At 35.6% G+C, this 13,123-nt stretch overlaps 1 protein-coding gene across 1 annotated transcript; it reads right to left on the bottom strand.

Annotated features, from left to right (window-relative positions):
• Positions 1-9,465: 9,465 nt before the first annotated feature.
• Positions 9,466-12,722, bottom strand: LOC135686219 (neurocalcin homolog). The gene has a single exon (XM_065202407.2). The coding sequence runs from the start codon at positions 11,999-12,001 to the stop codon at positions 11,438-11,440; it is 564 nt and encodes a 187-aa protein (XP_065058479.1). The 5' UTR covers positions 12,002-12,722; the 3' UTR covers positions 9,466-11,437.
• Positions 12,723-13,123: the final 401 nt, after the last annotated feature.

Raw genomic sequence — 13,123 nt, 5'->3', positions numbered from 1 at the left:
GTTACATATGCACCCGTTTCGTGTTACTGGCTCTTTACCAATTATCCAGCTTACTAATTATTGAATTCTTCCTATTATAACTGCTTATCTCTATTGAGCAAATTATTTAAGAGTCTACAATTTTTTTGTGACAGCTCATAATCAATAATGATATTACTGCCTATCTTGAAAGTTAGCCTACAGAAAAAGAGAGGCTTCGTTTACAGTTAGCATTAAGCAAATATGTAAGAGCGAGGATTATAATAAGACCTAGGGCTTCTGTCTTCATCAACAGCATAATGCGGAGCATTAAAATTGAAATTTTTCGCAAGAAAAAAGATTATTCGCCTCTCATCTGGAAAACCATCTGTTTTTCGATTCGACCGCTCTCTTTTTCTTAGATTCCTCTTCATATCGTCCCAGTTTGGCTGGCTGCAGCTGCAAACGAGAAATTGCTTCTGTTTTGTAATTTTAAAATTGGCGTGCTCTTTGAAGTGGAATTGTTGACATTATCAAATATATGCTTTTTCTTTGCGAACTAATCGGGGTGAGGCGCGTGCAAATATATCTCAGTTTGAACCATATTCAATAGGAAAATCTCTGGTCTGGAAGCCCATTGTTCTAACTTTTTGTTTCATTTTAATAATGTCACGTGATCAAGATGAGTGCACAGCTTTCGCGCGTTAGAGTTCAGATTTCTAATTTGCGCCTCGTTTTAACATGATATTTTCAACTTATCATCAGGTTATCAAGTACAGTGGAATCCTGATATAACGAACTCTAAAGGGAACCAGAAAATAGTTCGTTATATCGGGAGTTTGTTAAACCGAGAGATAACGTTTTTTTGGCTCTTTTCGCAGTTCACGCCTTAAGAACCTGCGGTGGGCTTGATTAGGCTATATCCAACCTCTGTGCACTTTTAACTCCAATCTGAATTCACACAATACAACTGGCTGGTCATTGAAAATGAAAATCTTAATGTTCCTTTCATAATTTGGGATCAAGAAATTGGCAAAGCTGGTATCACGTCGCTCCTAGGTGGTGCCTGAATGATGTCTTCGATTACTTTAAATTCTTATTTGCCTTTTCCTGCTTTTCCAACTTGGTTCCGCAATCAATTTTTGTCGTCGCTCATTGCCAATGTCTCATATGTAAGACAGTATTCGTTAGTGTCAATGTACTCATTCGCAGTAATTTTTGACGCAATCAAACTTTCATCTCGTGCACTGAGTCTATCAGCCAGTGCTTGAAAGGTATCATCGGCATGTTTTGCCGATTGCAAAAATGATTTGTCCCAAGAGAAAGTGATAAATGAACACCGAAAATAAATAAACAAAAAAAACAAATTAAAAATTTATGAAAAGTTCGTTATATCGAGGGTAATTATGATGAAGGAACATCGGTTCATAATAACGAAAGTTCGTTATATCCGGGGTTCGTTATACCGAGAGAGTTTATAAGAAGTTAGGCTGAATCCAAGGGACCAGACATTTAGTTCATTATACCGGGAAGTTCGTTATTTACGTAGTAGAATTTACGTGATAATCTTTAAGACCATCCCAGGTTTGATTACTTAAAAAATGAGTCCCTTTGAAGGCACCATCGTCTTTCCCCATCATTTATTCCCCCTAGCAGTAGCTGTTTAATGAGCGATAGGCCAATTCACAAATCACTACTCCATTGTTTTTGTAAGGTGGATATTAAATGTACTTGAGCAAAAATTTTTATAGATTACACTTACGGTTCGCTGCATCGAATTTTCTCCATATGTTCAATGTTACTTCAAAATTTAGAATCGAATATTTAAACCTTCTGGGTAATAAGGTACTTGGTAGTACAGGATTGTGCCATTCAGAGTCTATTGCAAACCTTACAAAACTTGAATTTTCTGGAATCTTAAAAAACTAGAAAAATGTTATTCATGTATTCAGAAAGCTCTAGAAAAGTATGCGCATGAATACCAGAAAATTATTAAAGTTACCCCCGAAAGATTTTTGCGGTCAAATCTCTTACAAGTTTTCAAACTTCATTTCTCCGTAAAATCTAAAATACAAGCACAAACAATATGAAAAATTGTATCCGGCCTAAGATTATGGTGATAAAACCAAATTTGAGCTTTTAAAAGTCGTATAATTAGGTTAGGAGAAATTCTCAAAACGAGGACGTAAGTCGAATTGGTGTATTGCGTAGACCTGTTCTGCTATTACAATATCAATACACGACCCAAGATACTGTAAAATACACAACCCAAGAGGAGCATAGATTTATCGAGCTTGGGCCGTTGACCAAAGGTATAATTAAATAAATGAAAGCAATTACAATAACAGAAGACTGGTTACGTTTCATTTTTCTCTCATTTCATAACTCTGATATTTTCACAATTTCGTTTTGTTAATGTCACCAACAGGCCTATCTATTTTCAATAAAGTTGTGTAAATTGTGTTGTGGACGACTTGAACTCCCATCCTCTTTGTCAACTGTTAAATTTCTATGTCTTTTTCTTGTGTGACGTTTGTTTTCGATGTTTGATATTTTTCGAACTGTCGGTTTATCAGCAGCACCACCACCTACCTCATTCATAGCGGGAGGGTAATGTGCGTGAACCATTTCAGTGCTTGTGCCACCATTGCAGTTAATTTATTGTATTTTCTTGACAGAATAAAGCTTGTCTGTTATTGTTGTCTTGCTATATCATCTGTTGTCCCATTCTAAAGTGGCTAATGACAAGCAGGTCTCTTTGATTTCTATTCACCCATTCTGCAAATTGTCCTGGTTAGAGCACCTTGCATATTTTAGTGAAGTTAATGCTCTGATTATCATTTCGTATATTTTCTCTCTCTCTTGATGTTTCGTAGCTTCAAGCCCTACTGTGGCAAACGAAAATCAGTTGCCAGCCTCAATCTCATATCGAACCTCTAATCGCATGAGTGGGATCATGTGGGATTTATTGCTTTTCAATTTAGTTCAGGAAAATTGTTCTCTAAATGTTTGACAAGATATCTAAATTTCTGCTGTCATTAGAGAAAAATTATACCCACCATCACAATTAACAAAGATATCAAGTTTGCGACACTAAATCATTCTCATGTTTCTTTCTCGACTTTCTTTAGTCAAGACCTTCGCCAAAAGGATAGGCTACTAAAACATTCTGATTTTGAAATTAAATTAAATTAAAATTAAAATATTGAAAAATTATAATCTTATATAATCTTATGGTATTTCATGAGGCTCTTTTAGGCTCTGGGATCAACATTTAGAGATTCTGAAAATAGATTTTTATGATTTTCATCACTTCGGTATTCTATACCTTGAAAATCAACAAAATGCAAACACGGATGCGTTATAAACAAATGACAACAAATTTAACATTTACTTACAGTATGGTATTAAGAAAACAAGTTTTTTTCTGACAAATAGAAATTTATAAAGTTTTGAAAACACTTGTTCTCTTTAGAATGGTTTTTTGCAAAAAGATGTCAGAATAAGGGTCCGAAAGAACACGATGAAAAGTATATACTCAGTTGTAGATCGAAATAGGCCAATCAGAAAAAAGCAAGCACAAGATGTATGGCCTAAAATCACATTCTATGGCGTAATGACGTAGTTTTGCAAAACTTATCAGATTTAATGGTTGTCGTTTAAGCCCTGGCAAAACGACTAAACATTTCACTAAACATTTCACTCAACTTTTGTTTAGTGAAGTTGAGCGAAGTTTAGCGAGGGTGGCAAAACGTGACTAAACTTTTCACTAAACTCCACTCAACTTTTTTAAACTGCGAGCTGTGTAGGACGCTGTTGGGTTGTAGGAGATCTTGCATAGGAATTTGCTTTTGGTTTATTTTGTTGCATGCACCAGCAGTGGATAAAAATAAAAATTGGATGAAGCAAGCGATGCAGAAAGAAAAGACTTTTTAGCATATTGACAACAAAGTTGACTGTTGAAGAAAAGACATTTGCGTACAACGAGATATGCATATGTCTGATTAAAGGCTTTTTGGGTCACGTAGAAACAAGAAAACCAACAAAACCGACGAAAACCTTTGGATTTTCACAGCTAGAGCGCCTACGCGATCAGAGCAAATGTTTAATTGGTGGCAACACGACTAAACATTTGCTAAACAACACTAAACAACGCTAAACATTTTTGACCAGGATCAAATTTTGCTCAACAACATTCAACAAGACTAAGCAACACTAAACAGGGTGGCAAAACGACTAAACTTTTCACTTAACTTTTGGCTAAATGGCACTGCTGGGTGATCCTTCTCTGGAACACGATTTTTAAAGTTAGTCAGTCGTGAGAATAAGTGCAGCCGTGAACGGCAGATGCTTTTTTCACGTTAAAGTTGTTGCCAAGACTTGACTGCTCACTTGACTAATGAAAAGTTCCTAATTTAGATAATTGTCGGTTCACTGCAAAATTATGCACTTTTAAGATTATTCTAAGTTTTTATGCAAATCGTAGCATAAATGAGGCAAAGTGGTGAAGGCATCGGATTATTGTAACTCTGTGATTTTGACAACTCGAGCAAAGAGAACAAGGTAAAATAATTCTAAATTTGCAAAAAATGCTAAATCTGTTAAAGTTTTTTTTAGATATGGCCAATGAAAGATTGAAGTTTACTCACCGATTGTTATTGTTTGGCATGGTTCATAAGTTTAAAAAAGGACAAATATGTAGCAGATCTAACTGCTCTAGATTACTTAGAGGTGTTGTATGGCATTCTTTCATGTTATTTGTTTTAAATCTGAAAATTCCAAAAACAGGTTATTATGACTGTTCCACTTTGCAATTCTATGGGCAAAACAAACTGTGGCAAACGACAGCTTGTTTTAATTACCGAATAGCCATCAGAGTTTGGAAATCAGCTAAAGATTTGCTCAAGGGCGGACTGGCCCTCACCACCCGGCCCCCTCAGAATTTTAAGAAGCGGGCCTTTCATAAAGGGGAAATTTTTGAATTTATGTATTGCATAAATCCATAACGATAAATTTAAACTTTGCAGATGGGAAACAATGGCTATCCCGCCTAAATTCTTTGGAAGCGATTAAAGTTATACAAATTAATATCAATTTTAAGAGTACGTGAAATAGCTTTTCTAAGTGACCACAGCTATTAAAGGCCCGGTCTCGCCCTACGGGCCCTTTCAGAGCCATAAAGCCACCCCGAGTGGACAGTTCCAGTCCACCCCTCTTTGCTCATCGCAAAACACGCCACCTATATTTATAAAGCTTAGGTCTTGGTCATTTTTTAGATAACATAGAGAGGAAACCAGACAGTAAAGATCTCCTAATTTTTCAAAATCGGATAAGGGTGGTTGCCAATTTGGCTTAATGCCATGAGATAAGAGCAGTAATTTTAGTATTCTGCCAAATGTGTTTCATTCACTTTCTTATCAAAAGAGATACATTATGCATTACTAAAGATTAACCTTAAGCATTATCATAACCATATATTATTTTAGATTGGTTTGATAAGAAGTACTTTTGTTATGTCCCACTTGACTTGTATTATATAAGCATGTCTTTAAAAGGAAAAGTCGGCTGGTTTTATCTAGATCTGATGAATACAGAGCAGGACCAGAGTCAGGGAAATATCACGACCCCACGGCATCTGACCAGAGGAAGGTTGTAGAAACAAAAAAATAGAGGAAGGTGACCCAACAATTGGAAACTTAAGGAAGTTGAAGAAATCGTATCGCCTTTTGGTTTTCAAAATACAGTTTCAAGTAGAAAAAGTCAAATAAAATTTATAATTTCCTGCTTTTTAATATGAATGTGTTTGCAGAACTGCCTTACTTTGTATAATTTAGGCGTTAACTTTTGATGATATCATCATCAGGTACCATCTTCTATCAGAAGGTTGGCTAGCATGACCCTCTAACTATCCCAAAATCTGAGGGTTTGTTGTCATGGTCATAGATAAAACATTTGATTATAAGTATGTTGAAATTATGACAGCCTTTCCTTTTTAATATACATAAGCATGCTTCTTATATCTGTCTCAAAATATATCTATATTAAGAAAAAAGCCAAATTTTTTAAAAATGTTTTGGAAAAACGGAGCTGCAAGGGGATCAAAGCTGGTTGAGTACCTCCAATTTCCTGACTACGCCATTTTGAACACAAAAATTCTCTAGGTTTTGTAGTAAGATTTGCTTGGCCGGGAAGTTGATAACATTTTTGGACTCTGTGCAGGACGAGACATTTTTTATCAAGAGCAAGGTATCTTTTTAGCCTATTTTTATGAAATTTATAACAGTCTATATTTTAAGCAAAGAGGAAATGGAACTAATGCACTTCTTTGTGTATTTTTTCAAAAGAGTTACTCAGTAGCTAGAACTGCTAAGTGAGCGCTTTTTGGATAAGCCCACGCAACATTATTACTGTATCTCGTGTTATGTTTTCTCTGTCACATTTTTTCGTCAATTCAATTTATCGATATTTTGATTTTTTCTCCCCATTGGCCTGCCTTTCTTTAATAAATGAAACTGGCTGCAGCTGAGCCTAGTAGACTAAAATCGATTATGTGTACAAAGAAGGTAACTAAAGAAACAACCAACTAGCAGGTACAGGTACTAGGTTGCAGGTACTTCATTGATCGTTCCTTTTGATTGGAAAATTTAACCTCTTTGATATTCATGGGTATCTTGAATGTGATCAAAAGGGCCTTAATCACAAGCAGCCATTAGAAATTTCAAGAAATGAATTGTGAACGAGTTAAATTGCTTATTTTTATATTGGTTTAACGATTAAGAAAATCATGACCCCTATTTCTCAATAAGATGTATATTTTGAAAAGATGACAACCAATTAAGTTTTATGCTACTTTTGTCAAATCCACGAAGTTGCTACTTCAGCAAATGGTTATGATGGCACTCAAAATCGGTCCCCTTGCCTGTTTTTCATAGAGGCCATGCACTGACTGCAGTATAGTGTAGAGACATGCGTGCTCTTGTCTTCTGTACCGCTTATAGGCAGCGCATTATTACTGATAAGGAAATTCGACCTTGCTTCTTTTCTCTCAGTTATGCTTGCTCACAAACACAAGCCTATGAGAAGTTTAGGCCCATGACAGTCATTGATTGAAAAACTAGAAAAGCATAGGTTTGGAATATTTCAGAAGTTGTTGGAATGTCTTCTTCAAAGGATAGCATATCGTCAATATTAACCAAGCAATCAGCTTGTGATTGGAATCATGCCCACCGATTGGTCAATTTTTGATTGAAAGATGGCTAAAGTTCCTTAGTCTTGATTGATTGCCTTTAATATCGACCTTTTGCCTTCAAATGACAACCTGCATTCGAAAGCACTTCTACACAAATCAATTAAAACTTATAGCTAATTGCTAACAATCCTTTTTTGTGGTACAGATTTTAAAAATAGCTTTGGAAAAAGCAAACATTTTAAAATATAGGACAAAAGTTCTTCGTCTGACAATGTTCAGAGTGTAAAATGACAGAACATAGATCGAAGACTTTATGTTAGGAAATATATATACCTCTTGTGGATCGTAATAGGCCAATCAGAAACGCGAGCACATGACTGTTGAGGTTGACTAATCAGTGCCGCATGGATATTGAAAATGTTACCAATGTAGTCCCATGGTAAAAAAAGGAAAACCTTTTGTCTATGCAATAGTGGCTTTTTCATGTTCATGTACACTTAGATGAAAAAGTATTAGGACGATCGCATCGCCTCAAAGCAAAATGCCGTTAACATACGCACAGGAAAAAACATTGGAGCATAATGAGATTGTTGGCTGAGATTTCCGATTGTAATTTGACCAAAATGTAAAATAAACATAAATTGTATAAATTATATAAAAACACCAACATTTTTAGACAAGTACAACTTGTTTTATTTCATATTTTCTAGACTGTCGCCATTTTCACTGACTAACGAGATATCTTTGGATACAGAACGAAATCTCAAAAAAATTTTAATCAGCTCTTTTATGGTCTTCGAAAATTTCATTTCTTGGAATTTTTTAATGAAAGCAAGTTGTTTTCAATTATGAAAACCAGTTATTGGTAGACCATGATACCATTTTTCTTGGTAATTTTTTCACAGTCGCAACATAACTAGGTTTATTGTCTCGCTCAAAAGTAAATGGTCTTTGCATAGCACCAATACTTGTTTCTGTACTTGCCTGGAGGCTCTCCACAAATATTTGGACAAAATATTTAGCGTTGATTGACTTCGCACACAACGCCAATTTGCCGACACCATTGGACCCAAATGTAGACTTGCTGTAACAAACTTTCTTGAAATTTTAGCATCAGAAATTTTAATTGCTTTTGGTTCTCTTGCTGGTCGCTTTTGTATTTTCGGCATTGAAACAAAAATTGATGACTTTTTCGCTTTTTAATCCGGTCTGAGAATAGCTCTGTTGTTGCCTTGATTACAAGATGGTGAAAACAAATGGTGTTTAGTAATTGTTTGGTTGGAATTAGTGCACTCTTGCAGATAAACTTCAAATTGGCTTACCATTTTGCCCTTTGGACACATATTTTGCAGACAACGACATGGGAGATACGACTAGAGAGTTTTAAACAATGACACTAAAATATTTTTTAGTTGCTAAACAGCCTTTTTTTAAATGAAAGGCAAACTCAGTCCGGTTTGAGAATAATTTCTGTTAACATTAAGGCGGATTTTAACAGGGGCGGAGGAGCATGTTTAAAATGCTGAGTTGAAATTAGTCCAGATCCGAGTTTCAAATCGAATTTCGAACCGGTTTGAGTTTCATATGGATGCTTGCGGTGCCTTGTAAAGATGACCCAGATTTATGTGCTAAATATAGATACCCCTGACTGTGATGTGCTTCTAATTACTGCTGCAAAGAGTCAAATCAGTTCAATTTCTCCATAATTAGTGGCTGCGAAATTTCAAGAAGAGCTAAATTAATGCTTTGTTTACTTTTTCCTACGTTAACCACAATGTGCAAATGTTTGGTCAGACGCTCACTGGTCAAAAGAAAGCAGAAGATGAAATCATTCTGAATTTCTTCAAAGGTTGACAGCTGTTCTTTCATCGTGTACGCAAGAGGCAAATGTCAAAGAAAAACCCTGCTGAATACACTAATTTAATTTCAATTATGACTTGATTACTCTGGCTCCTTTGAATGCTTCATAGATTCATGGTAATCAATAAAATAACATATTCTGCGTTGAATCGACCAAAGGACATAATAGAAAGAGTTGGGTAATAACCTCAAACGCTGTGTACTGAAGATGACCAACATATAACTCTATGCTTCATTCTCTCGATTGATCGAAGTTAAATGTCATTGTCTTATAGCAAAGTCAATAGATATGAAGTTCTAAAGTACATTATGTCTTGAAGACAAAATCAGTGTTAATCGTAGTGCATCAAAATGCATTGAGCCTTTCTCATACATAGAATGTTCCTCTGAGCCCATAGACATATGAAAGACAGAAACCAAGTCGGTGAAGATGACAATTACAAAATATAAACTTGTGATTCATTTCTGCATACATTCTTTGAATCAAGACAAACACAGAAATCAATTGAAAAAATTTATTAGAATTCTAAATAATTCATCTGTACCTATGATTCACTAGTCAAGATAGATAACAATTCAGTGCGATTATTGCACTCGCATAACACTTGTAACTATGGCAACTCTACAGAAGGCGTGAAGGTGATAACCTAGGTACATAGCCTTCAAAAGCACACGGTATTTCCATAACTACCTACTTTGCAACAACAAGGTATTTGTCTGCAAAGTGTGAAACTTGCTTACCACATGGCTAGCAGACACTTTGAGGGATGCTTTAAACACTACAAATATTTAAGGTTGACAGGCAACTCAGGTGTTGGCCGCAAAGTTTTTATTTCCAGATTGACAATCTTCGTATTTTCCCGTTTACTTGAGATGTCTACATATATAGTTAGCACACTACCTGAAAACTGGTTCAATACAGCTATTTTGTATCCATAGCAAAAAACAACCTTTTAGTGAGCTACAAGAATATGTGAACCGATCGTTGATTGACTTATGTAACTTCGAGAAAATACATTGCTCGTGAAGCCCATTGATCGGCAAGACTTGTACCGTAAGCCACAGAATAGAAGAAGAGGTTATTAGCAATCAAAACTCAGAAATTTGTTTTTGAAAAGAGTGAGCTTTGATTGTTCCGTATATGTGATTGACTTATCAAATCGATTGGTACTTCTATCTGAACATTTAGTTATGAATACCAACTAGATTCTTGTTTAATCACCTATGCCTGAGCTATCATCACCTCAATCAAGCGTTTTTCTAACCTACACTTGTAATATTTGTATCTTGAATTTCCTCCAAGAGCCAAAATAATCTTGAAAGATCGGCTGAAACAAGCAAATGGGGAGACGAAATTGATTTACACATGATTCTCTCACGACTCTGGGTACACCTGTTTCAGACGTTTCATTCGATTTAATGCTTTGAAAGCGAAGCAACTACAACCAGACTTACAATTGTGGAACACCGCTGAGAAACCGTTAACCATATCATAAATTTTACTATCAAATTAGAGTAATTTCTCAACTACAGCTATTTTTGTTACTAATGTTCTCAAATCCATGGATTCATCAATAATTCATCACATGGTTTATAGCTCCCGTCGATTTTTAAGAAGGTACGAGGCCCTCTATTATATTTACAAAATATTGCAAACCCTGTTATTGCTAGGTTTTGCCTTACTATTCAATATAAACAAAGTTTACAAAGAATTATTATTTCTGAATTGTTTCACAACCGAAATCATTTCTAGCTATGGGGTTTTCAATATTGGGTAGCTTCTCATTTGAAACCAAAGTCGGGAAGTCAAGATTATTCTGCTTTCTACAAACTTTATATAATGATTCTATATTGAATCACATATTTTTCAGGATAAGCTATTTCCTGGGTTTAACTTTTATACAGTTTTCAGCTCGCTGACAGATTCAGTGATTTGGATTTCAAGTTTCAATAGATCGTCAACATAAAATGCTATATATTCCGATAAAAACATAGCCGGTAGCATTTAAACTTTAAGTAAATTGTAAGTAAGCTGGATTTGAGAACATTTTAAATGATGAAATTCAACAATTTTCGCAAAATTAAATCGTTTTTTAGATATCTACTATTCTGAATGCTAACAGACAATTCGTTTGCAAATGTTCATTTAAAATCTATGTTTTGAAAATATCATCCACATGTGTGTAAGTACATACCACAGCGATCCGTTTGAAACAATGAACTGACGTCTTTTGTCTGTCGAAACGCGAGTGCACACTTGAGAAAAACAAATATAACCTAATGTTTTCTGATGAACGCTTATAGAATGTTTTTGATGATTCAAATAAACCGAATAGCGACCAGCTAGCAAATCGTCCCTTCTCCATCGAAGTACAATCATGCATCATCTCTCTAGTGCTTCAGATTTCCTAATGGCCTAATTTTTTCTTATCATTGTTGTAGCAGTTTGAGAATTGTTGGGTCATCTTTGGCAGCTTCTATAAACTCGTCAAGCGTCACTTCGCCATCCCCATCTTCATCCATTCTTTGAAACAATTGGGCTGCAACAACAGGGGGAGGATCACGTATTTCCATTGCATTCTTGCCACCCTCGTCTGTCATCATTTTGTATATCGACTTGATTATCTCGACAAGCTCGTCTTCTGTGATCGTGCCGCTTCCATCAATATCGTACATATTGAACGCCCATCTTAGCTTGTCTTCCTTTGTACCGTGACACGTAATAGACAATCCGCAAATGAATTCTCTGAAATCAATCGATCCGTTTCCGTCTTTATCGAATGTGCGGAAAACGTGTGTTGCAAATTTTGTAGCATCGCCTTCCTTGAAGAAATTCTTGTAAATTTGCTCAAACTCTTTTCTTGTCATTTTGCCACTTGGACAATCTTTCATGAATCCTTTATACCACTTATCTAGCTCGCGGTCACTAAAAGCTGTACATTGTCGCAAGTACGCTAGGTTTTCTGGAGTGAGTTTGCTCTGATGTTTTCCCATTCTGCTTCAACTCTTCTCGATAACTGCTGAAGGTGCAGGCGAACTGTTCTGTTTTGATTCAATCTATTACTGATAAGTATTGTCTAGGCGATAAAAATACCTGCCTGCAAGGATGGTACTTTGACAGCTTCTCAACTCACGATATGGAAGGAGATTCTGCAAGTGCAAGTGTAATTTACTTCGATCCAGTTAGGTGTTTATATGAACTGGACAGTGGGAGCAAGAAACCTGTGTGCTGTAAGCTGTATTCTTAAGAGTTGTTCATTAATATTTATACAGGACAACAAGGCTTTAACAAACGATCTCCCAATAAAGGCTAAGCAGATCGGTCTTTGTCCGTTGTTTTGCAAACTAGATTCAGAGAATTGCAACTGAAATGACGAAAGACATTAGAACAATGCATACCTTTGTGTCATGAGATGCCCAAATGTCAACTGGTATGATGATGATGAGGTGCCTTGTGTTTAAAGGAACTGTGTTAAGTCTTCAACCAGCACTGGAAACACACCGAATGATCTGACTTAGATCCAGAAAAGCCCACAAGATATTAGAGAGCATACATTAAAGTTTAATTAGCAAAAGTCGTGATAAGAAACTGATGGAAGTCACCAGGTGCCCCGTTTATGCCTACATTCAAGCTAAAATTAAAAAAGAATAAAAACCATCAAAATTCTTGATGAAATCGAAATAAAAGATCTTTTCAATGCAAATTTGAGTAGCTCAGCAGATGCATTTGACAATCTCTGGAATACTACATAAAAGCAACAGGTACTTAAAATGATGGTCGCTTTATATGGGCATTTATTGGCAGTCGCTATGTGCATAATACCTGTCACATCAAACGCAATAAATCCTTGCCTTTATTTTCATACATGCCGTGTTTGCGAACTTTTTATCCAAGAGGATTGCAAATATTGGTTATGATTTTGGCTGAATAACTATCTTTTTCAAAATATTTGCAACAATTGTGTAAAAGTTGTACATTTTCAATCAAACGGTTCTTAAAGAAGACATTCTCACTCAAGGCTCAAATCTCAATAGTTACTACCTGAATGCTTTTAAATCTTACACTCAGCTTAAATCAACAACGATTTAGTTTTAATTATTCTTTTTTGCAAGTCT

Source organism: Rhopilema esculentum, chromosome 6 (genome assembly GCF_057945365.1).
Source record: "Rhopilema esculentum isolate cy_ngs chromosome 6, ASM5794536v1, whole genome shotgun sequence".
Classification (NCBI taxonomy): Eukaryota; Metazoa; Cnidaria; class Scyphozoa; order Rhizostomeae; family Rhizostomatidae; genus Rhopilema; species Rhopilema esculentum.
This window is presented reverse-complemented; position numbering and strand designations above follow the sequence as displayed.

What these genes read in the sequence shown, in the direction of transcription:
- LOC135686219 (XM_065202407.2), bottom strand. Translation starts at nt 12,001, where the DNA reads ATGGGAAAACATCAGAGCAAACTCACTCCAGAAAACCTAGCGTACTTG.